The following is a 24,423-nucleotide window of genomic DNA, read 5'->3' as shown; positions in this document are numbered from 1 at the left end:
CTTTCAACTACCTGAAGGGGGGTTGCAAAGGGGATGGAGCTCGGCTGTTCTCTGTGGTGGCAGATGACCAAACAAGAAGCAATGGTCTCAAGTTGCAGTGGGGGAGGTCTAGGTTGGATATTAGGAAACACTGTTTCACTAGGAGGGTGCTGAAGCACTGGAATGGGTTACCTAGGGAGGTGGTGGAATCTCCATCCTTAGAGGTTTTTAACGTCAGGCTTGACAAAGCCCTGGCTGGGATGATTTAGTTGGGGATTGGTCCTGCTTTGAGCAGGGGGGTGGACTAGATGACCTCCTGAGGTCCCTTCCAACCCTGATATTCTATGATTCTATGATCCTGCCCCCTGGAAACACCACCACTCCTGTGTGTGGGAGCAGGCCCCTGCTGGCCGGCTGCTAGCCCAGATCTCCTGCCCAAGGTTCTTCACCCCCTCACCTCCTCAGTGTCCCTTTCACTGCTCTCCTCACACGCTGCTCCAGTGCCTGCACCCCCCTCCCCCCTCTCTATCTTTACTGCATGGCAGAGCCCAGACCCGAGCATCGTGTCCCAAATGTGTCAGTCACCCAACAGCCTGGGACGAGACCCGCTATCTTGCTAACAGGCCTGGGTCCACCCCCAAACCACACTCCCCTCTCATTGGCTGGCTGCTCCCCCCACCTTCTGTCACCCCATGGCCATGGCTTCCCCCAGACAAATGCCACTTGTTTTCCCAGGTCCAATTTGCTATTCCCTACTCCTGTGTCGGATCCCACTGGTCTCTCTAGGGTTTCTCTGCCCTTCCTGCTCGTCACACTTACCCCTCTCCCCCCGCCCCCCATGCAGCGTCACCCGCTACGGTGAGGAATGGGCTGCTTCCTCCTTCCAGAGCATTAACAAGTATGACCAATCAGAAAGGCCCTGTCCCCTGGGGGCTCCCCCAGCTAAACACACGGGGACATTGGCCTGGGCCATCCAGTAGCTCCTTTTCAATCCCCAGAGTCATGTTCACATCCAAGTCCAACCATGTGCTTTGGAGAGGAAGCCTTTGATTGACATGAGTGATACAAAAGACCGGGCCCCCTGGGGAACCCCAGGGTGCTTGGGCTATTCCCTGGCAGGAAGCCTAGGATGGTCACTGCCAACCCAGGGCGTGTTTGTGTCGTACCCAAGGAGGTGGCTAAAGGCATGCGCCCACGGGCACAGGAATGCCTGCAGCACACACAGCTCTCCGGGGAGTCGCTTTCTATGGGCTGTTTTCCTAGGCTAGGGAGCATTTTGCATGGCAGACAAGAGCCCTCACCCAGCAGGATGTGTGCACTCAGAGGATAATCACTTGCGGGGTGGTCACCTGCTCCTGCCCTGGGAGGAGGCTGGGGCTGTGAGCTAAAGGCTCGCTGATTGGGGAAGCAGCCGCAGCTGGGCCACGCCCCAATCAGACTGCAGCTGGCCCTATAACAGCCAGTGAAGCCAGGCGCTGACAGTCTGAGGGAGAAGGGCCTGGCTGCTGGGGAGTGAGAGAAGGTACCTGGAGTGGAGCAGGGCTGGGGGAAGGCTAGAGGAGCTGGGGGAGCTCCAGCCTGGAAACCCCCCAGGCTGAGGCCTTGTTAAAGGCCAGACAGGTACTGGGGGTTGCAGAGGGCAGCCCGAGGGTAGGCAGAGGCAGCAGGTCCAAACCCCCTTTGCCGGTGATGAGTGGCACTTACACTGCAGGTCTGCCCCAGTGAACAGGGGCTAGATCGAGACTAGCAGTAGCCATAGTCTGAGGTGGGGATAGAGGGTTGGGGGTCCCCTGGGGAGGGGAGACCCAGATCTGTGGGGGTACTGCCAGGGGGCAGCACCCTGGCCTGAAAGGGGCACCGCGGTCCAGGAGGGACTCGGGCCCAGCGACAAGCGGGACACCGGCCTGCAGAGGGCGCTCCGGAGGCTGGAAATGCTAATTCCCTGGACGACCAGCAGGAGGCGCCATGCCGGTGAGTCCTGCCCCGTGACAGACCCCTCTGATTCCCCCCCTGAACACGGTCTCTGCTCTTGCAGAAGGTCTCTATGGCTTAGCAGTTTGAGCACCAAGGCCACTGCTCCAGCTGGGAGGGCGGGGGCTGGAAACCAGCCAGGTAACTGCCTCCCAAAGTGAGGGAGGTGAGCTCAGAGCATCCAACTGCCTCTGGGTGGTGACCAGCTCTAGCCACCCCCCGGGTGGTGGAGTAGAGATTAGTGAGTGGAACGGTTCCTGTAGGAGACATCAACGAGCAAGCGATGCTCCGTTATTGAGGGATGCAGACTTCAGCCAGCACCTGCCTCCAGAGACAGGGAGCGGACAGGAGCTTTGCAAGGAACTAAAAAGGCAGGGGGAGGCCAAGCCTGGCATGCAGGACCCTGTACCCTCCTGCCCTGTCACAGAGCCGGTCGGGTAACTCCTGCCAGCAGTGAGGCCCCAGTGCCCCAATTCGCACGCACAGTCACCCAGCCAGCAGGTGTGTAACACTACATGTTGCCTAGGCAGAAGGGGCATTAGCCAGACAGACCGCTAACTGTTGGGGTGTAACATAAAGCAGGGCAGGAAAGCTATGTGATCTTAACCCACATGCAACCCCCTCCTGCTGGGCCAGCACACCTCACGCTCATTTTGCACACTCACTGAATGCCAACATGGTGCAACAACAGCGCTGTCCAACCAAGGCTATGGCCAACGCACTAGTACCACGAGCCCAATGGGCAACTTACATCACCACTCACAGCCCCACCCACTTTGGCCCAGGAGAACTGCACCCTCTTCCCCTAGATCTGGGTGTGGCCTGCCGAGTGCCTCAGTTTCCCCAGCTGAAGATGGGGTTAGTCACATCGGGTTACCCAACTCCCAGGAAGGCTCCAGGGATGAACTAGTTACTGTGTGTAAGGCCCTTTGGAAAGAAAATGTAAAAGCACCAAGTGTAAAGTGTTATCATCCTAATTCTATACGTTTAGTCCTACCGCCAGGGCCGTGAAATGGAACACTGCCCCCCCAGCCCCCTCCCCGACTGCTAGGAGGGCCAGGGACTCCCTGGGGTGCAGTCAGACACAGAGCAGCTGCTAGGTTGTAATGATCCCAGCTAAACACCTGGAAGGGCTCTCATCCTCCCACACTTCCTCCTCCCCACTCACCTCCGCAGCCCGCCCTGGGAGAATTCTAGCGTTTATGGAGGGCTGGAGTTACTGAGCACTAAAATGGGATCTGTTGCCTTGTGAACCGAATGCTCCCATCTGGGGACTTTCCACGGCTCCGTCAAAAGCCACAGGAGCCCCTCCCCCCTCCACCCCAGTCTAAACACAATACACGAAGGGAGGAATGGGCTACGAAGCCCCTTCTAATGGGGTTACTTACAGGAGGTGGCAAAAGCTTTAAGCACAGTCCTATCTTCTCCGAGCCAGCTGCTCCTGTTCCCACCGTGCAGACGCACAGGCCTCCCAGGAGGCAGGACTTTCGCAGAGCTCTCCCCGTGGGCCTGCGTGGAGTAGTCAGGATTCCTTCCCAGCACTGTCTGCAGATCCAAACTGCCCCAGAGTCTGGCTCTGGGGGTCTGGCTAATGTCCTTCCCTAGTTCTACGTCAGTTAACTCAGATGTTTTGTCCCATCAATGCCACGAATTAAAAAGTACTTTCAAATTGCACCAGCCCTGCAGCACTCCTGAGCCCTGCAAGCTCACAGGAGAACCGAGCGTTGGCTGGGACGGAGCCAACATTTTCATTTCTCTTCCTACTGGGCCAAACTTGGGCTTGCAGGACATGGTAACGAGGTCTCACCCAGGGTCTCTCCTTCTTCGCTGCTAAGTGTTTGCCACAGAGTGTGTCTTTTGAAGCATGCCCGCACACCTGCCAGCCACCGCTCTGCATCCAGAGGTGGCTTAATGCTCCTTGGGATGCTCAGTCTCCAACTCAGCAAAGCACTTAAGCAGGTGTATAAACCTGAATATGCACCTGCAAAAGCTCACCTTTGGGCTATAGCCCGTAAAGCGAACTGGGACTGGCTCCCGCTGGAGTGCGCTACCTCAGTGGCTACCTACAACCAGCCCGAGGCACCCGAGCAACGGCCATGGGGCACAAAGGTGCCCTTAACACGCTGGGGTTCTCTGTTAACCATTTCAGGCAAGTCTGAGCAGCCCCATGCCAAAGGCACCATGCAGAGAACCTGGCTAATGAGCAGCAGCTGCAGAGCAAAGAGGGCGCTGCACAACAAAACCAGACGTTGCAAGGGGCAGACGCTGAAGCGCTTCGTCTGGACCAAGGCAAGGGTGGGCAGCTTGGGAAAGGACAGACAAAGTTCGGTCAAGGCCCTGGCACACTGGGACAAGTTGCAGTGACTCTGTTAGAAGGGTGCCTACACCTCCAAGGGCAGACCTTGGCCCGCCGTCTCCAGGGGACAGACAGAAACAAGATCCATCAGCGCTAGGTATTCTCCTCAGTCCAACCCCAGGCCGGTCCCGTGAGTTGCACAGGGTCAATGGCTTGCAGTTGACAAGCACAAGACTATTTCTTCTTTGCTGGCATTTAAATCCATACCAGCTTTTCATTCCACCATTATTTATGCCTCTGGAGAGCGGTGCCAGTGTTAAGCATCCACTTGCACATCACATCCATCAGATACGGCCCTAGCCGAATGCTCAGGCAATATTCTAACCCGTAAGGACTCTCTCCTGCCTGGAGCGGACTAGAAAACCCTGCAGTCCAAAGGCAGTGCCGTGCCGGTCCCTTGGGCCTGTCTGTAGGAGCAACTCGCTGCTAGACTGGGCAGCATGGGAGGGAACTCATCCTCTCTCGTGTGGCGGAGATGTGTCAAGATGATCACCGTCATACTCAGCAGCTGTGCAGGCCTGGGGCCTGACTGTACCGCTAGTATAGCTTGCTAGTTAGTGAGACAGTGGAACCAGGCCAGCAGCCTCCCATGCACCCCCCGTGGCCTGCGGTCACCCTAGAGGCAGCCGGCCTCCGTTTCCCCTCTTGGACTTTTCAAATAAAACTTCCCTCCAGGCAAAAATACCCCTTCTTGGGGCCTGGGCTTATCAATATAAAATAAACCATCCAAACCCTCCACTCCCCAAACCAAGTCTAGTCCTAAGGCCCCCAACCCAAGCTTTCTCTTTCTCCTCCCAGGCCTTCCTGGCTGGGGCCTCTGCAGGCTCCCCTGGGTCAGGGTCTCTCGCAGGCCTCCCTGCCTAGGGCAACTCCCCTGGTCTCAGGTCTTCCCCGCAGGAGCCGTTCCTCACACTGCAGACTCGACCAGAGTTTCTGGAGCATCGCCCGTTGTGCAGCCCCCTGTTGCCCTTTCTAGAGCCACCCCAGGGGTCCCTCACTCTGTAATCAGGGCTGGCAAGGGGTGAGTCCCGGTACAGGCAGCAGCTCCCTTACTGCAGGTCCCGGATGCTGTGCACATGCCAGGTCTGAGCCCAGTGAAATCTCGGGGGAACGCTCCAGGGGAGGTGCAGGGAGAAAGAAGAGACCCGAAAGAGCCTTTCCTCTTTGGAGGCTGGAGCTTGCCTGGCTCTCACCGACACGAGGAACTGTGTCTCTGGGAAGAGGCCGTTAAGACTTCTATCATCTCAGGCTCAATAAGGAGCAGGAACCGTTTCTGTCCAATCAAAGCGATTCTCCCTTTGGGTTCACGGTGTTAGACCTCGGACGCCTGGCTGACCACCGCCCTGCGCCGTGTGTAAACACACAGCCCCTGCTTGATGCCAGAGTTCCCTCCCTCTGGCTGTGTCTGCTGGGCCCCAATGGAAGAGAGGGAAGGCGAGAAGTGAGCTCAGAGGGGTACCCTGTCTGCCAGAACAGCCGCGGAGCAGGGACACAGCCACTAACCCTGACACTGGAGAGAAGTCAAATTAGCGGCAGTCTGCTGAACCCTCTGGTAAAATCCCATCCACCCCCTTTGGCCCACAGGATATGCCTAAAGCGTGCCTAGGAGAGGCCAGCCCAGTACGACTCCCAGTGCCCGGTGCCGGCCCTCAGCCAGGGACTCTCCGAACGCCCGCGCCAGGTGGCAGCTCCGCAGGGCTCGGAATGCAGGTGCCAGGTTTGATGCCAGGCAGGTCCCGGGGCGGAATTCACCCTTGGCAGAGGGTGGGCTGTGCAAAGGGAGCCTCTGTGTCCCCTACGTGCCAGGGAGGTGGCGTCAGTGCGGAGCGGGGTGCTGAGGGTGGGCCGCACCTCCTCGGACATGAACCCTGGAGCGGGCCACCTGGAGGGGCACCACCCCCATTACCCTCGCTCAGAACAAAGCCCACGGACGGGGCTTTGAGCCCTGCCACACACCCTGCACCGAGAGCTGACGCTTGCTCCCGGGAGGGGCTGGGGAGCACCAGACTCTCCCTGTGTGCAGGGCAAACCCTGGGTTCATTCTGCATGGAGACAGAAGCCCCTGCTTTGAAAATGAAGCCAGCCAATGATCAATTAACAGAAACAGCTTGACAAGGGAACCAAACTCTGCTCCGCAGCTTTTTAAAACCATCCTGCCGTGAGATGGGCTAGTCTGGCCTAAATGACTACCCACCTCCTCCAGAAACGGTGATCTCTCGCTTGACTTAGGCTCTAACTCCACAGCCCCCCGAAGTTATTTTGCCTTCCCCCAAGGCCTAAGGCTGAGTTATAAATGAACTGATTGATGGAAAGGGGGCAGATCCTGTCACTTTTGAAACTAATCAAATGAGTCAGAAGTATCCGAGCCGGATACCAGTCAGTGAGCTTTTTTACTGTGGAAAAGACACGGTTAATTCCAAATCCCTCCAAAAGGGTAAGGGCCTTCTCATCAAGCCAGTGTATTCTTGGGGCAAACAAGCATCGAAGAGTTAAAGCAAATTGCCCAGTTTTGCTGAAGGCTCCAGTAGGTGGTAAATACACCCCACCAGAGACTTTCAAGCCGGCCAAAAAGGTTTCAAATCAATATACTCAGACAGAAAGCGACACTGCAAATGGGCCAAGCCCCTGCATGCAGACTGCAGCTTCTCTGCTTGTGTCACAACTACAATGTTGCTGCAGCATCTCAGGAAAGATGTTAGCAATCCACCGGCAATATAAAAACACCACAGACCCTCACCCACATAACCTCCTCCTCTAAGGTGCAAACCAGCAGCCGCCGAAGCTCAGCTGATGACTGCATAATAAAGCAGCTGCTGCTCAGTATGCTTCATCTTTCAGGGCTGGAATAAATGCTGATTAAAGATATTTCCCCACAACATAATTAAGCCCTGCCTGATTGAAAAATGAAAAGCGGGCTTACATGTGGCTTGCTTGGAGGCTGCTTGTTCCTGCGGTGGGGTCGGGGCCTAGCTCGGGTGTAGTGCTCCAGTTTCTCTCCCTCAGTTGGCAGGTCCATAAGGGATTGTGTGGGTGCAGGCTCTGGGAAAGGAAGCAAACTGCTTCCAGTCTCAGCATCCTTTGTGGAGGCAGGGCGTGACTTCAGAGAGGCACAGCTGACTGACAGCAGAGCCTGGTGAGTTCCAATCTCCTTATCTTCTGCCTCTGCCTGAAGATCGAGCTCCGACAGACCTGGAGGGGTGGGGGAGAAGGTGGAGAAAACCTCTGAAAATCTGACACAGGCGGAACGCTGTCCCTGCGCAGGGTTTCCTGCCACGGGGAGATTATTACACAAGCAGCTCAGAGAGAGCCTTGCAGCTCACGGCTAGCATGCTCAGGGAAAAAATAAACCTTGCCACACAGTTTGCAAAAATGCCACCGACAGTGGGAGTAGCTTGTGCATCATCCTCTTGGAACTGACTTGCTGTTAGTTCTGGGCCTGATCCTGCCAGGTCTTCCATGCACAGAACTTCCCCGGGGATCGGCAGGAGCTCGTGCTCACAGGGCTGGCAGCATCCGGGCAGACTTTGGTGCGTGTCAGTAGGGCACTGGTCAGGGCTTGCTCACTCTGGGCACGGACAGCTGACGAGCTGCCCGGGGAGAAATCGCTGCTCTCCTTTTAACTTTTAAGTGGACAAAACTAGCAAGACTCGATTCAAACAGAGCCCAGCTTAGCGAGGCGGCATTTGCTTCCCTCAGTGAACGTTAAACACAAAATGCAGGCAGGTCATGGACCGATAACACGTGTGATGCTTTCAGTTCCAATCAGCTTGGGCTAACAGGCTAGTGTGTTCGACATAAGGTCTTGAGGCAGGGGCTGTTTCCTTGTTCTGTGGCGGTGCAGCACCTGACACAGTGGGGTCCTGGCTAGGGATCCCAGGCACTCTGGTAAACACAACTAATAATAATTAACAATCATTTTATCGGTGATACCGTATTACCCTGAAACAGCACACACGCCAATAGAGGTTAATCACATCCCAGCAGAGTACCCCCAGGGGGAGCTGCAATTGGTGGGGCAGATCGACCGAGTCCCACTTCCCTGCCCGCGCTCACCTGCCTGTGCTCCAGGGGAATTCACTCCCGGAAGGGCTGGAGGGGATGCCCTGGCCTCCCACCCCCAGGGGTTCTGTTGTGGAGACGCAATGTTACGCTCCTGCCAGAGAACCTCTATGGCGGAGGGCGGGTCAGGTCAGCACTGCCCTTTGGCGGCCTGGGCCAGCACCCTCTCTCTGGAGCCTGTATGCCCGCTGGCGGTGAAGAGGTTCCCATCACCTTTGCAGCTGGCAGTGGCCCGGGTAGGATCGACACCACTCAAAAACGGCTGCTCCGGAACCAGCCCGCGCTCCTGCCATCCGAGCCACTGTGCCCACACAGACCAGTGACTCCGATCAGACCCCATGCAGTGCTGGGGCCCACCGCGTGGCTCCAACTGCAGGATCAGGGCCTGTGTCTGTTCAGCAGCATAAAGCAAGATACCAGGGTGAGCGTCTCTCCTCTGAGAGGCAACAGGCAGCCAACCTGGAGTGCTGCACGTTACCCACCCCCATCACATGTAGACGGACAGACAGACCTCGGGAAGGCGGCTGCACCATGGCTAGTATTTCTACTGACCTGACCACACGTGCTCCAGACAGTCCACATTGCTCAGACTCTCCAGCACGGCCCTCCTTGCTACATAGAATCATAGAATATCAGGGTTGGAAGGGATCTCAGGAGGTCATCTAGTCCAACCCCCTGCTCAAAGTAGGACCAATCCCCAACTAAATCATCCCAGCCAGGGCTTTGTCAAGCCGGGCCTTAAAAACCTCTAAGGAAGGAGATTCCACCACCTCCCTAGGGAACCCAGTCCAGTGCTTCACCACCCTCCTAGAGAAAACGTTTTTCCTAATATCCAACCTAAACCTCCTCCACTGCAACTTGAGACCATTTCTCCTTGTTCTGTCATCTGCTACCACTGAGAACAGTCTAGATCCATCCTCTTTGGAACCCCCTTTTCAGGTAGTTTAAAGCAGCTATCAAATCCCCCCTCATTCTTCTCTTCTGCAGACTAAACAATCCCAGTTCCCTCAGCCTCTCCTCATAAGCCATGTGCTCCAGCCCCCTAACCATTTTCATTGCCCTCCGCTGGACTCTTTCCAATTTTTCCACATCCTTCTTGTAGTGTGGGGAGCAAAACTGGACACAATACTCCAGATGAGGCCTCACCAATGTCGAATAGAGGGGAATGATCACGTCCCTTGATCTGCTGGCAATGCCCCTACTTATACAGCCCAAAATGCCGTTGGCCTGCTTGCCAACAAGGGCACACTGTTGACCCATATCCCACTTCTCGTCCACTGTAACCCCTAGGTCCTTTTCTGCAGAACTGCTGCCTAGCCATTCAGTCCCTATGGGATTCTTCTGTCCTAAGTGCAGGACTCTGCACTTGTCCTTGTTAAACCTGATCAGATTTCTTTTGGCCCAATCCTCCAATTTGTCTAGGTCACTCTGGACCCTATCCCTACCCTCCAGCTTATCTACCTCTTCCCCCAGTTTAGTGTCATCCACGAACTTGCTGAGGGTGCAATCCAGGCTACCCTCCAGATCATTAATGAAGATATTGAACAAAACCGGCCCCAGGACCGACCCTTGGGGCACTCCGCTTGATAACGGCTGCCAACTAGACATAAAGCCATTAATCACTACCCGTTGAGCCCGACGATCTAGCCAGCTTTTTATCCACCTTACAGTCCATTCATCCAGCCCATACTTTTTTAACTTGCTGGCAAGAATACTGTGGGAGACCGTATCAAAAGCTTTGCTAAAGTCCAGGAATAACACATCCACTGCTTTCCCCTCATCCACAGAGCCAGTTATCTTCTCATAGAAGGCAATCAGGTTAGTCAGGCATGACTTGCCCTTAGTGAATCCATGCTGACTGTTCCTGATCACTTTCCTCTCCTCTAAGTGCTTCAGAATTGATTCCTTGAAGACCTGTTCCATGATTTTTCCAGGGACTGAGATGAGGCTGACTGGCCTGTAGTTCCCCGGATCCTCCCTCTTCCCTTTTTTAAAGATGGGCACTACATTAGCCTTTTTCCAGTCATCCAGGACCTCCCCCGATCGCCATGAGTTTTCAAAGATAATGGCCAATGGCTCTACAATCACATCCGCCAACTCCTTTAGCACCCTCGGATGCAGCGCATCCGGCCCCATGGACTTGTGCTCGTCCAGCTTTTCTAGATAGTCCTGAACCACTTCTTTCTCCACAGAGGGCTGGTCCCCTCCTCCCCATGCTGTGCTGCCCAGTGCAGCAGTCTGGGAGCTGACCTTGTTCGTGAAGACAGAGGCAAAAAAGCATTGAGTACATTCGCTTTTTCCACATCCTCTGTCACTAGGTTGCCTCCCCCATTCAGTAAGGGGCCCACACTTTCCCTGACCACCACCTTGTTGCTAACATACCTGAAGAAACCCTTCTTGTTATTCTTAACATCCCTTGCTAGCTGCAAGTCCAATTGTGCCTTGGGCTTCCTGATTACATCCCTGCAAGCTCTAGCAATATTTTTATACTCCTCCCTGGTCATCTGTCCAATCTTCTACTTCTTGTAAGCTTCTTTTTTGTGTTTAAGATCAGCAAGGATTTCACTGTTAAGCCAAGCTGGTCGCCTGCCATATTTACTATTCTTACTACACATCGGGATGGTTTGTTCCCACAACCTCAATAAGGATTCTTTCAAATACAGCCAGCTCTCCTGGACCCCTTTGCCCTTCATGTTATTCTCCCAGGGGATTCTGCCCATCAGTTCCCTAAGGGAGTCAAAGTCTGCTTTTCTGAAGTCCAGGATGCGTATTCTGCTGCTCTCCTTTCTTCCTTGTGTCAGGATCCTGAACTCGACCATCTCATGGTCACTGCCTCCCAGGTTTCCATCCACTTTTGCTTCCCCTACTAATTCTTCCCTGTTTGTGAGCAGCAGGTCAAGAAAAGCTCTGCCCCTAGTTGGTTCCTCCAGCACTTGCACCAGGAAATTGTCCCCTACACTTTCCCAAAACTTCCTGGATTGTCTGTGCACCGCTGTATTGCTCTTCCAGCAGATATCGGCTGATTGAAGTCTCTCATGAGAACCAGGACCTGTTAGTTGCCTGAAGAAAGCCTTGTTCACCTCAAACCACCAGACCAGGGAGATATAGCAGACTCCCACCACGACATCACCCTTGTTGCTCACACTTCTAAACTTAATCCAGAGACTGTCAGGTTTTTCTGCAGTTTCATACCGGAGTTAAATGTGCAGGTAAACACTGTGTGGCTGTGCATGATCAGCTCTGTGCTGACGCAGCGCTGAGCGGGAGATCAGGGGCCTGGGGCAGCCAGAAAGGGGGCCATTAGCAGGCAGGGCATTTCCTTGCTGGGTTCAATGGCGTTTGCTTTCTTAAGTCAGTCCCTTCCTCACCTGTAGCCAGCTGGTGGGGAAGGAGAGAGAAACCGGTTCCAGGAGGGGAGCAGGAGCTGGGGTTCCCGCTGCTGGGGCCACCAGAACCATTCCCAAATGAGCCAGCAGCTCTCATGAGGAGGGTAAAGAGGGGCCGTGCCCGGCTGAGCTGCCACGCCAGTGCAGAGAGCTTAGCACTGCAGGCCTCCTGGATAGGGGGCACATCTTCTAATCCACGCACTCCAGTGCCACATGTGGGGGCTCCAGCAGGCACCACAGAGCAGCCTGCTGCCTTAGGGCAGCCCATTCAGGGGCCCCGCGTTGGCAGGGACAGAGTGCACACCTGGGTCCCCAGTGGGAGCGGTTTGCTGCTGAGTGGCTGATGCTACACTGAAAATGCTCCATGTGGGAAGAACCTTCTCTGCCCTGGCAGCCACCTCGCCCTGCCTGCACCTGCAGTCCCACGTGGTACAATATGTAGAGAGAGCCCCTTGGGCTAGGAACGTGGAGCAATGGATTCTGGCACTAGACTGGGATAAGAGGGAAGGTCCTCGCATGGATCAGTAACGGGTTAAAAGATGGGAAACAAAGGGTAGGAATAAATGGTCAATTTTCAGAATAGAGAGAGGTAAATAGTACTGTCCCCCAGGGATCTGTACTGTGCCCTGTCCTATTCAATATATTTGTAAACGATCTGAAAAAAGGGGTAAACAGAGAGGTGACAAAGTTTACAGATGTCACAAAACTACTCAAGATAGTTAAGTCCAAGGCAGACGGTGAAGAGCTACAAAAGGATCTCACAAAACTGGGTGACTGGGTTACAAAATGGCAGATGAAATTCAATGCTGATAAATGCAAAGTAGTGCACATTGGAAAACATAATCCCAACTACACATACAAAATGATGGGGTCTGAATTAGCAATTACCACTCAAAAGAGAGATCTTGGAGTCATTGTGGGTAGTTCTCTGAAAACATCCACGCAATGTGCAGTGGCAGTCAAAAAAGTGAACAGAATGTTAGGAACCATTAAGAAAGGGATAGATAATAAGACAGAAAATATCATATTGCCTCTATATAAATCCATGGTACGCCCACATCTTGATACTGCGTGCAGTTCTGGTCACCCCATTGCAAAAAAGCTGTATTAGAATTGGAAAAGATACAGAGCAGGGCAACAAAAATGATTCAGGGTACAGAACAGCTTCCATATGAGGAGAGATTAATAAGACTGGGAATGTTCATCTTGGAAATGAGACAACTAAGGGGGGATGAGAGAGGTCTATAAAATCGTGACTGGTGTGGAGAAAGTGTATCGGGAAGTGTTATTTACCCCTTCACACAACACAAGAACCCAGGGGTCACCCACTGAAATGAACAGGCAGCAGATATAAATCAAACAAAAGGAAGTTCTTCTTCACACAGCGCACAGTCAATCTGTGGAACTTGTTGCCAGGGAATGTTGTAAAGGCCAAAAGTATAACTGAGTTCTAAAAAGAATTAGCTACGTTCATGTAGGATCGGTGGCTATTAGCCAAGATGGTCAGGGATGCAACCCCATGCTCTGGGTGTCCCTAGCCTGTGACTGCCAGAAGCTGGAAGCGGACAACAGGGGATGGATCACTCGATGATTGCCTGTTCTGTTCATGCCCCCTGAAGCACCTGGCATCATAAAACAGGACACTGGGCTAGATGGACCATTGGTCTGACCCAGTACAGCCATTCTGATGTTCCTTATAACTGGCAAGTGTACGTTTAAGGGGCTCGTGGAGCTCACAGGCCCAAGCGACCTCTATTTCCTCCTTTAACATCCTAGGTTCCACCTTCCAGTTGGCAGGTTGCTTCACTCCCTCTCCTGCAGGCTGGGCACACTGCCTCCATGATTGCTCCCAACCTTTGCCAGCCCACGCATGGAGATGCAAAGAGAAGCCCGTTCCCCACAGAGCAGGGACCAGCAGCCCCACTGGAATGAGTTTAACTCCTGCGCCCCGTCGTGTCCCACTCACCGGCAAAAGACACTCTCTGCCCTTGAGGAGAGAACGGAAGGTGCCGTGAGCTTTGTCAGCTCCTTGTTTTTAGAGGCAGGTATAATCCCAGTACTGGTAGCTGTGAATGCTCGAACACCAGAGCCCGGTCTTCCAGTAAGTGGGAAGTAAGAGGAGCCACCGGTGCTCCTCCATGGCTGCTGTCCTCTAGCTGGTTGTGGTAACACCAAGACCCCACGTGCTAGAAATGGTACACGGCCTAGCTATGCTGCCCCATTGCAGCACATACCCCAGGAGTCTACAAGCTGCCGGGGCAGCCAACCCCACTCCCCAAGCACAGCCCCCCACTCTGGAGCAGAAGGGGCTAGACCCATGCATACTGCAAGGAAGCTTGTTAGCCAACTGGCCAGCTCTGGATATGGCCTGCGGCTGCAGGGGCAATGCTAACAGATATGGCATGATCTGGTCCTTTGCAGAGTTGTCCTCTTGCAGCCCAAAGTAACTCAAGTAACAAAAGGTTTTTGGGAAAAAACACAAGCAGAAACCTTGGAAATCTGACAAGAAAACGCCCCAGAGCCGGCGTGGGAATAAATACCCTGCAGCGTGAACGCATTGCTACGGAGACCCAGGCATAAAGCTGAGTGGAAATCCAGGGGCTGCTTCTATTTTTGCCAGGAAAGGTAAATCCGGACGCTGCAGATGCTGTGCGGCTGAGGGCAGGTGGCAGAGTCGGTGCCTGTTGTTAGAGCAGCAAGGGCTAGGCGGCATTCTGGCTGCTTTTATTTGCATTACAGAGGCTGCTCCTGTCTCTGGATTTCTTCACTGTGCGCTGGGGCCTATTCAGGGCCCCGATGGTCAACACTCTCTCCCACGGTGGGACCCATGACGCTGTCACTGGGCTGGGCGATACACAGCCAGCGAATCCCTCCGGAGCAAGACTCGGAATCACGCCAGGATTGGACCCTGCTTCTGCCAAACACCCGGGTCCTGACGGATAATGTGACAGAGGAAGGGTCACCACCTCCTCCTCGTTCCTCCAGTGAGCTCCTGTCAAGCGATACTGTCCCCAGGAGCCTGGCTTCCCAGCACAAACTGTCAGGGCTGCAGCAGCCCATGGCAAGGCACAGCATGCAGGGAAGGGGAAGGCAGGCCAAATGCCATCAGATGCTGCCTCCTTCACTGACATTGTTGGGAGCCATCTCCACTGGGTTGGCTCGCCCACACGAGCTTGGAAAACCGCTGGAGTGAAGGCAGAACGTGGAACCTTCTACAAGCAATTCCTGGATTTATCCTTGCGTCACCATGAAACAAGGAACCACAGCTGTTTGACAGTTGCCCCAAAAGACAGAGTGCCACGCACTCAGCGGATATCCCCAGGAATGGTCCCACACCCAGGGCACATTCCCAGCTGCTGGATTTGCAATGAAACCCCTTGAGTTCACTAAGGTGTGTGAGTGTGAGAGAGTCACATGCACCCAACCTCCCTGTTGGCTCGTTTATTCCATCACGTGGGCAGAATAAATGATGGACAGGACACCAATAGTTGGGGTTCAGGGCTAACCCTCCCCCCATCAGGCCCAGATCAGGGAGCTGGGGGAGGCAGGATCCTGAAGGAGCAGCGGCTTGGGGCGTAGGCTGCAGAGAGGGATTCCACTCCTTGGAGAGGGACACATGCAGCTCGAGCCTGGGACGTTTGCAATCCTGGCCCAGTCAAACCTTCTCCTTTCACTGCAAAGCAACGGGTCAGAGCTTCACAGGGGAGCCCAGCCCAGGCCTTCCTCCCTCCAGCTCTAAGCGCCCTTGGGGGAGGTTCTGCTCCTGTTACATTGCAGCAGACAGTGACTCCGGCACACAAAGCTGTTGGGTGAGGATATTCATACAGGATGTTTTGCTCGTTGAAAGCTTCCCTTTAAGCAAATCCATTTTTCCAGCTGGCCAGGTTCTGTGGCAATAACGCCTGGGGCTGACCTGCTCCAAACCTCCCTGTGCTCTCTCTGCGCTGCAATCGGCGGGTGACTGCAGCCCAGGCAGGCATGGGCTTTGGTCAAACCAGCTCACTGAAAACAGCAGCACAGCCACAGTGGCATGAGCTAGCCACCCGACTACGTGCCCAGGCTCCCAGATTGGTACGCAGGCAGCTATTTGTAGCAAGTTGGCTCAGTCAGCGCTAGCTCGGGTCTGCTACACATGCTGCAAACACACCTGTGATTGCTGCGTAGCCGGACGTAAGGGATGGAGTGGATTGTTAGCACACAGCCTGGAAACAGGCCACTCGGTCCCTGCCTGGAGACAGGACAGATACAGCTATGGAGAGAAATGGTCTCAACAAAGCCATCAGGCTGGCTCCATTCTCACAGACCGCTGCTCCCAATGCCAGGGTAACTGGGGGCTGCTCGCATGGCTCTCTGGTTTGGGACCCTCCCTACCAGCTGATGGAAGGTTTAGGCCAGGTTTGGTGCCTGGGAAGGAGAAAGATTCAGGTGAGTTTGTCCACCCCTAGCCACCCCCTCAGCTCAAAATGGAGCAATGAATGCTGGGAAGCGCAGTCTCCATGGGTTTCCCCTCCGTATGGAAGGTGAACAAGGGGGCAGGTAGCTCAGGGCCACACTCTGGCCACCTCTGCCCAGCTCTCCTCTGAGGTGAGGCCCAGCTGGACGTCTCTGAGCAACACGACCTGGAGCTGACAAAAGCTGCTCTGCCAGCGTCGCCATGGGGAGATGGCAGCCACGCCCATCTCTCCCGAGCACCGCAGCTTCTCAGCGTGTGTTCTACCATCGTTTGAGACTCAGCCACCTGATCTACATGGTGCACTGGACAGACCCTCCCCTCAGAGCAGGGAAGTAGTAACATCTCCCTGCAACTGTCCGTGGGCTAAATCAGATAAAGCTTATTTCTACAGTCCCAGCCAATGGGAAACGCTCCCCCCGTGGGACAAAGCACTAGCAGTGATTTTCAGATTCTCCCAAGCCCTAAATGAACCTGGGGCTCCAGCAGGCAGCAACGGGGCTCAGCGGTAGGGCTGCGTGGCTCGGGAAGTCTCTCTCCTCACCCCAGAGCAGAGCCATGAGTCACAAAGGCCTCACACGGGGTTATTACTCAGAGAGAGCTGAAAACCGCATGTGCGCCTTTCTAAGCAGATATTCATGGGGCTGCCCCAGGGCATCCTGGGAAAGGAGGGGTTTCATCTCATTTCACAATTCCTTACAATAGCTCCAGTCACTGGCCCCAGGCACTTTATGCTAAACAAGGAGCCGGCACTTCCTACTACGCCTCGAGGGGAACTTAAAACCACACCTCACAGCACGGGGCAGGTGGACCAACTGGGCCAGCAGGACCCCACATGGGCGGTGATGCCAGCACTGTCCCAGGCTGACTGGCACCAAGCCCGCTGCTGATCCGGAGGCCTGGAAGCTAAACCAGGCTAAAATACAGGGCTGTGACCACAAGGTGTTGAAGGAGCCTTTGGGGACAAGGCAACAAGACGTTTGTCTCTCAGTCACAGAAGGAAGCGCGGCTTTGATCTGCTGGGATTGGTCACACACACGAGAGATACCAGGTTCATTCTGTCCCGCAGAAGCTGTGGAGTTTGGCTCTCTGGAGCCAGGAGCCGTGCGAGCTGGTGGAAAGGCAAGTGAGATCCCTTCCCACATCTGCATCCACATGGCGCCAACAGCCATGTGGGTAATTCTGACATGGCTCGGGTGACTTGTCGCAACGTGACTCAAAAGCAACACCTGGTGTGAGGCTACCAGTGAAACCGGTAATGCCAAAGCCCCAAGATGGCTGGGGCAGAGGGCTTAGTGCTGCTCGTATTGGAGTCAATGGGAGTTTTACAATTGACTTCTATTGGAGCAGGATTAGATCCAGATGCGGCAAGTCACCAAAAAGCTCTTCAATGGAGAAGCAGCCTGTGTCTGGTTCAGGGGCCGGGCAATGTCTGCGCCAACCAGACCACACTAGGCGTCAAAAGTCAGGCCCACCCCATATCTATTTGGCTGCCCGCGGGAAACAACCCTGCAGTCTTAGGCCAGTCTCTAGAGCCCATAACTGAAATGCACCACCACAAACCGCACCAAGGAGACCGAGAGCTGAGTACTAGCCACTGTCACTGGCACCACCATCCCAGGACTGCTCCGCGGCTGGCCAGGGGCTGGGACCTGTGCATACCCTGGCAGAGTTCCGCTGGGCAACGTTCACTGCCCCCTGGGATTCCTCCTTAGGGCAGCGGGCATTCTCCGGGCCTCTCTGCTCAGTGTCCCTGTATTTTGACCATCTGACCTGCACCCCATCCCTCTTTGGCCAGAGTCTGTCTCCTGTCCTCAGTTAGGTTCTGTGGCCCCTCCATCCACCCGCCCTCCCAGAATTTAAGTCGTCGGACACCTGCACTGCCAGGGATTGATGATAGACACCTGGATATTATCTGTGATGTCACAATGGACTCCTACATATGACCAACCCTGCAGATGTCAGAGTAGCCACTGACTCACAGCAAGACAGGGTTGTAAGCAGAAAATGTCTCTGTATCGGCCTTACTTCTCATGGCAGGCGTGGGCCGGATGCTCCTGAAGTGCTTGTTTTTCCTCCTCAGAGCCATCTTATACTGCAGAGAGAGGGGGAGATGTTGCTTTTCAGTGTGCAGTGCTCTGCAAAACGTGTGCGGGGCTAATTGCAAGTGGAGAGCGAGTCTATTCGCCAGCCTCGAATAACCAGGCCTTGGAGGGGGCTGAGATGGCAAAAGCCACGATTACAAAACAAAATCTGGCAGCTGCATTACAGGCTTTGGGCCTGACACATTTGCAGTTTAAAATGGGCTCCGAATGCACAGTTAGCTACACTTGCACAGCATCTGAACGGACCAGATGGGATGAGGACTGGTCACACCTGAAACCTATGGCTCTTGGATTTTATCATTACACCATATCTACGCAGACCCCCAGCAGAGCTGTTGCAGGTCCCTTGTGGCTGAAAACATTTCTCCCTGCTTGGCTGCTGCATCTGAGGACTATATGGCAATTTCTCAGGCCCATTTCTGATGCTAGAACCTGTCAAAAGCCACCTGCAGCAAATACAGGTCATTTTGTGCCTAACTTCCCAAAGCCAATGGAGTTTGATCCTGGCCCAGGAAGGCTATAAAAACCCAAACACTCCCAGAGAACCACCCAAATCTATGAACGATTATACCAGCAGTTATTTTAATTGTCTTCATCTGGACAGATCAGCCCCCCTTGAGCACAGTAAATATTGCTCCGAGCTCAGGGAAAGGTTTAACATCTCCTTCTACTGGATCTTGATTTAATATCTTTAACCCACTGTGTCAACCTGGACATCGGCATGAAGGGGAGAGAAGGAAACCAAGCCAGACCTCCTCAGCTGCAAAGCTTTGCTCAGCGACATCCAGCAGATTCCTGCTCTTCTTTAGCAGAAAATCGTCCTCCTCAGGATTGTCTGCCTGTAGCACATGAAGATCCGGAGTTTGCTTGGGGAGATTTTCTGCCTAAAACCATTAGGTAGCACTTAAATTATTCCCCCGATGAAGCATGGCAGGGCACATTCATGTATAATAATGCCCTGCTCCTTATGCGCTCCAGTGACGTGCCATCCATGTTTCTATTGCGAGCAGGGTTCTGGCCTGCCAAAGCTTCCCCCTCGCAGCCCAGCTGTGGTGCCAGCAGAGCCCACTTCAGACAAGGGGACCCGGCACAAATCCAGCTGGTGTCGGCTTTCCCCGGCGATTCCTTACCGCTCTCAGCCATGGGGCGGCTCCTGGCCCTCGCACCGAAAGGGGCAGGAGACAACTAGCACCAAAGGGTTAATCCTGGGATGGTGCCATAGCAAGGGGAGGGCAAGAAGCCCAGCTGCTCTGCTGGGGAGGGGGATGCCTGGGGGAGAAGCCGGCCCAGGAGAAAAGCAGTGAGTGGAAACTCTGCAGCCCCTGTTCAGAACAGCTGCTCCCCTGTCACTAGACTGGGCAATGCCCAAGGCCATGGCCTTGGCATGCCAGGGGTTAATTGTGGCTTTAAGTCAGAGCCCTTGGTGAGGAGTGTGGTGGAGCGGTGACTCGGGTCGGAGGCAGGCCTAGTGACTCGGGTCGGAGGCAGGCCTGGTGCCTCTGGGGCCCTCGGAAGGGCCCAGCTGCCTCACCCTGTGCAGACCACAGAGAGGAGGCAAGAGCCAGAGCTCCAGCCTTGCCCCCTTCGAAGGCTGGCATGGCTGTGGGCGCTAGCCCTGGCAGCTGCCTGGGACCGCAGCAGGGGAGAGTCTGCACTCAGCTGCCCCGTGCCAGGCAAGCCCAGTCTAGCCCCACCAGTACAGTGGGCACCCTGAGACCCCCGGGCCCACGCCAGGAACTGGGCCCCCGTGTGGCCGCCAGCACTAGGAGCAGAAGGGAGAGGCTGTGCGCTCATGCTGACACCTCTCTGCCAGGCAGGGCCCCGGAGGAAGGAGACAACAAACAAGGCCACTCACCAGCCTGCACTGAGCACTTGTCAGGTCCTCCAGCACCTCGTCGATCAGCCCGTTGGCCACGGCCGCAATGACAGACAGCCTGATTTCGCTGCGAGAGGAGACGGGGGTTAGTGCGGTGGGGGGGAGCCCTCGGCGGGGCTGAGCCCCCCAGCCCTGGGAGCAGCGGAGGGGAGAGGGGAGAGGGAAGGCCACAGCAGCCAGTTCCCGTCCCAGCAAGCCAGTGCTGCAGCCAGGGCAGATGCAAGAGAACAGGCCGGGAGGCAGGGCTAACCAGGCCCCCACCTGCTCTCACACAGTCTCTGCACCGCACTAGAGCTCAGGAGCCCGAACCGTGGGCTGGGTCCCGTGGCACCAGGCGCTGCACACACAGCTCCTGCCCCGCAGAGCTCACCTCGAAGTACAAGCCAAGCTAGCCTCTAGCCACTGCAGCCGGCGCTGGAGAGAGCCTGCCAGGCAGTGTGGAGGGCAAGGCTGGCGCTGGGGCGAGGCCACAGGACAGGAAGCCAGGAGAGCGGGGAGGAAATGCCCTGACCGGCCCTGGGATCCGTCCCCAGCCCTGCCGCAGATTCCCAGCGCGCCTCGGCCTCCCGCTCATGGGGATAGCGAGACCGGCCTCTTCTGCATGCACTAATTACTCCAAGGGGCTCCAAGCCCCTTGCCTGGGCAGCCCCACGGGAAGGGTCAGAGCTCCCCAGACGTGCTGGGGGTGGTGCACCACCCCGAGGGAGCCCCTGGGGTGCCGGAGGAGGAAAGTCTTCGACCCCATCCAAGGTGGAGCCCTGCACTGCGGGCTAATCTGAGGGGAGAAGGACAAGGCCAGAGCCCCGCCTCATCCTGCCCTCGCTCAGGTGGCCAGGGGGCTGAGGGCACTAGACCTTGTACTGCCCTATAAACCAGGGCTGTGCCCGGCCCTGCAAGCTCAGGCTGGGCTGTGGCGGGTGACAGCTGCTCTCCAGACCCAAATACGTTTGACAGTGAGCCAGGAACCGCAGAGCCGACACAGACCATTCCAGCAGCTTGCGGATTTGCCAGGCAGCCCTAGGGCGTGTGGTCCCTGCAACAGGCACCCACAGGACCAGGGTCTGGCCCAAGCACAGACCCCAGCTGGGCTCTCTGCCCCGCCAAAGGGAAAGCGGCGCCAGGCACCGCTCCGCCAAGCAGCAGGGAGTGGGCAGACCCACGCAGAGTTTGCCTCAACACACACTGCTCATGCCAAAGCTGCTGCCCGCACATCGCCTGCACTTGGTTCCTAGGCAGTGGGGCACAGGCAGAAAGGGGGGAATCAGAGTCACCCCCCACAGCCCAGGCCCTGTGGCAGAGGAACAGCTCAGCCTTCTGCACGGCAGGAAAGTGAAGGGACGGGTTCCCAGGAAGCAGCTCCCACAAGACCCTCCGTGCAATTAACCCAAGGAGGGAACATGAACTGCGGGCCCAGCGTCAAGCCTGTCTCAATCTGACACCGTAACTGAGGCCTAGAAGTTATTCGAGATCAGAGCAAGGGCCAGCCCCATCTGGAAGCTCTGACCAGAGCTTAGGTGCAGGACCATTTACATTCTGTCACATCAGTCCGAGGTCATTCCCGCTGGGGAGGAATAGAGTGTATATCACAGTACGAGTGTCGCCGGTTGTGTTACAGCAGCTAATGGGGCACGGGGACAGGGGGAGTGCCAAGGTACCAACTTCCTGTTTATTTAAGAAAAGCTGTTTCAACTGACACACCTTGAAGCCTTAACCTGGGCCTGGTCTAGGGCATGGAGCAGGGGACTGGGACCTACAAGTCCCAGGTTCTAGGCTCAACTCTGCCACACGCTCACCGTGTGACTGCACCTCCCTGCCTCAGTTTCCCCATCTGTCAAATGGGGACAACGATGCTGCACTCCTTTGTCAGGGACTCCACTCCAGCAGTTATTGAAACACAGGTGTGGATTGCCGAGGAGAGAGGATTGTGAGCGCACTCGATTGGTTAGCACTCACCTGGGAACTCCCATGCATGCATCGCATGTGGCTGAGTGCCCAGATCCAGAATCTGCACGGGGGGGCCTGGCAGGAAGCCTTGAGCCAGCATGGGGTGGGTAAGGATTTGGGCAGTGCAGGGAAGTGCAAGCCAGGCTGTTCTGGTCCAGCCAGCAGGGAGCTGTGGGGCGAGGGGAGGCACAGGGAGCCTGTGCTACCACCACTGGGGCAGGGATGCCCATTCCACTGGCTTTGCCTGCTCTGGGCTGCAATGGCAATTGCCCACCCCGGGGAATGGGGGAAGCAGGGCTAGATGTGGTATAATGCACCCCTTGAATTGGGAGGCTGCATCCACCGCATGAGGGATGCTGTTATTCTCTGTTTGGATCTGAGATGCGACCCTGAAGGGTGCTGAGGGGTAGATGCTTTGCTCCTCTCAGGAGCAAGCCCCTAGTTCCTTAAAGGAAGATCAAAGGCTGGCATGAGCGCTAAGCCCAGGCCTGGGGCTGGTCCAGCTATCCTATAAGGGGAACGCCCGGGAACACCTGCTAGAGGGGAATGGGGCTGCATTTTGTTTGCACAGGGGACATGAAATACGTTTGCTCAGAGACAGCAAACTGGAGAGGGCAGCCAGGCCTACTTGTAGGAGCTGGGGAGCCAATCACTGCAGCTGAGAACTGCTGCCCAGCCATTTAGCCCTGCAGACAGACGCCCCCAAGGTTATGGTGGGAGTGAGTTATCAGCCACACAGGGCCTGATGGGGTCTGACTCCCCGACAGAATTCACGCACCCAGTTTCCGTGAAGCAGCAGCCCTGGCCTGAGAACTCTGCTCTGATTTATCCTCCTTTCACATGGCCCTTCCCAGCGGGGTGCTGGCTGGGCTAGTCCAAGGGCAAGGAGGCTGGGGGGTATGCGAAGAAGGGAATAGTCCTACATCACGGACTGCCCCACACGCACGGTGCAGAGCCTCTGGAGGAGGCCCACACCCTGACATGCAGAGAGGGGAGAGACTGGTGCCAGGGAGCAGCCTGCCCAATACAACATGCTACCACAGCAGTCATCTGTCACTTCAGCTGCAAATCCCAGTGGAGGCCAACGAACGCTGGCCCAGGCAGGGAGCCGCATTGGGGTCCCTGCTACACTGGACTTGCTCACTACATATGTGGTGAGCAAGTGGTTTGAGCATTGGCCTGCTAAACCCAGGGTTGAGAGTTCAATCCTTGAGGGGGCCACTTAGGAGTCTGGGGCAAAATCAGTACTTGGTCCTGCTAGTGCAGGCAGGGGGCTGGACTCAATGACCCTTCAGGGTCCCTTCCAGCTCTATGAGACAGGTTTATCTCCATACACTGCGGGGCGACCCTGCTCTTCTGACAGACGAATAAAACACCAGCTCCCCTCTCTTCCTGGGGGAAGGCGGGCAAGCAGATCCGAGGCCTGAGCTATTACTGTTTGGCCAGGCTGATGTAAAACTGTGACGAAACGTCACCCGCGCAAGTGCCGACTTGCCCTGCCAGCCGGGTCGCTGCTCCAGGTGTCCCTGGTTTGCCCTGGGGAGTCCCTGCGTGACACGTGTCACACGGCCGCGTCAGAGCGGGCAGGGCTCTGGGAAGCGCAGGGCCGTAAGGCTCAGCTGCCTGACAGGAATCCCACGGACAATGACAGGCTGGAAGGTCCTAGAGCCGCAGCTCGGCGGGCTGCCCCTCACTCTGTGCTGCCCAGCCTGCCAGGCTGGCCACGGGGAACAGCCCCGGCTAGTTACAACTCAGCAGCAGGAGCTGCCTCCCACACCCCCGTTATTCTGGCTGATGACGTTCCCTGTGCTCGGGAGCGGTTGTCAGGCTCAGCCGGTGCGTGATTTAGGCGGCTGCAGGCAGCCGGAGAAGAGCGGAGGTGGCAGCACATCCAGGGAATCGATATTAAAATCCACGTCTTTCACACTGATCTCCTTGTCCTCACCCCGTCACCTCCCCCACTCTACCGCTATGCTCTGGTCCCCTGGCCCCACGTGCTTTCCAGTTTTCTCACTTAATGATCCCCTTGGGGGCAGATCCTGCTCCCAGTTAGGACAAGGGAGCTACTCTGGATTTATACATGCACGTGAGCGTAGAGATTGGGCTTCTGCCTCCTTTTCCTTCTTCAGGGCATGCACCAACATCCGCCCTGCTCCCACCCCCCAGCTGCTCCTCCCCGCCCTCTCCCTGTGCCTCTTCAGCAGGCCCCACACCCTTGCTGCCCCAGGCCTTGGCTTGCCTTATTTAGGGCAGGTCCACACTACAGAATTACTCTGGCATAACTACGTCCCTCAGGG

The 24,423-nt window shown here is 55.8% G+C and overlaps 1 protein-coding gene across 1 annotated transcript in view; it reads right to left on the bottom strand.

Moving 5' to 3' along the window:
- The window catches only part of LOC112117217 (capping protein, Arp2/3 and myosin-I linker protein 2-like), a 104,800-nt gene that overhangs the window by 8,931 nt on the left and 71,446 nt on the right, over positions 1-24,423 (bottom strand). Inside the window, 4 exon segments of the mRNA XM_029912032.1 lie at positions 7,227-7,495; positions 18,230-18,296; positions 19,059-19,190; positions 20,162-20,249. Of these exon segments, the coding sequence (XP_029767892.1) occupies positions 7,227-7,495; positions 18,230-18,296; positions 19,059-19,190; positions 20,162-20,249 (556 nt within the window).

This window comes from Terrapene carolina, unplaced genomic scaffold (assembly GCF_002925995.2).
Source record: "Terrapene carolina triunguis isolate 2854851 unplaced genomic scaffold, T_m_triunguis-2.0 Scaffold167, whole genome shotgun sequence".
Classification (NCBI taxonomy): Eukaryota; Metazoa; Chordata; order Testudines; family Emydidae; genus Terrapene; species Terrapene triunguis.
The sequence above is the reverse complement of the archived record's forward strand: the minus strand, read 5'-3'. Positions and strand labels throughout refer to the sequence as shown.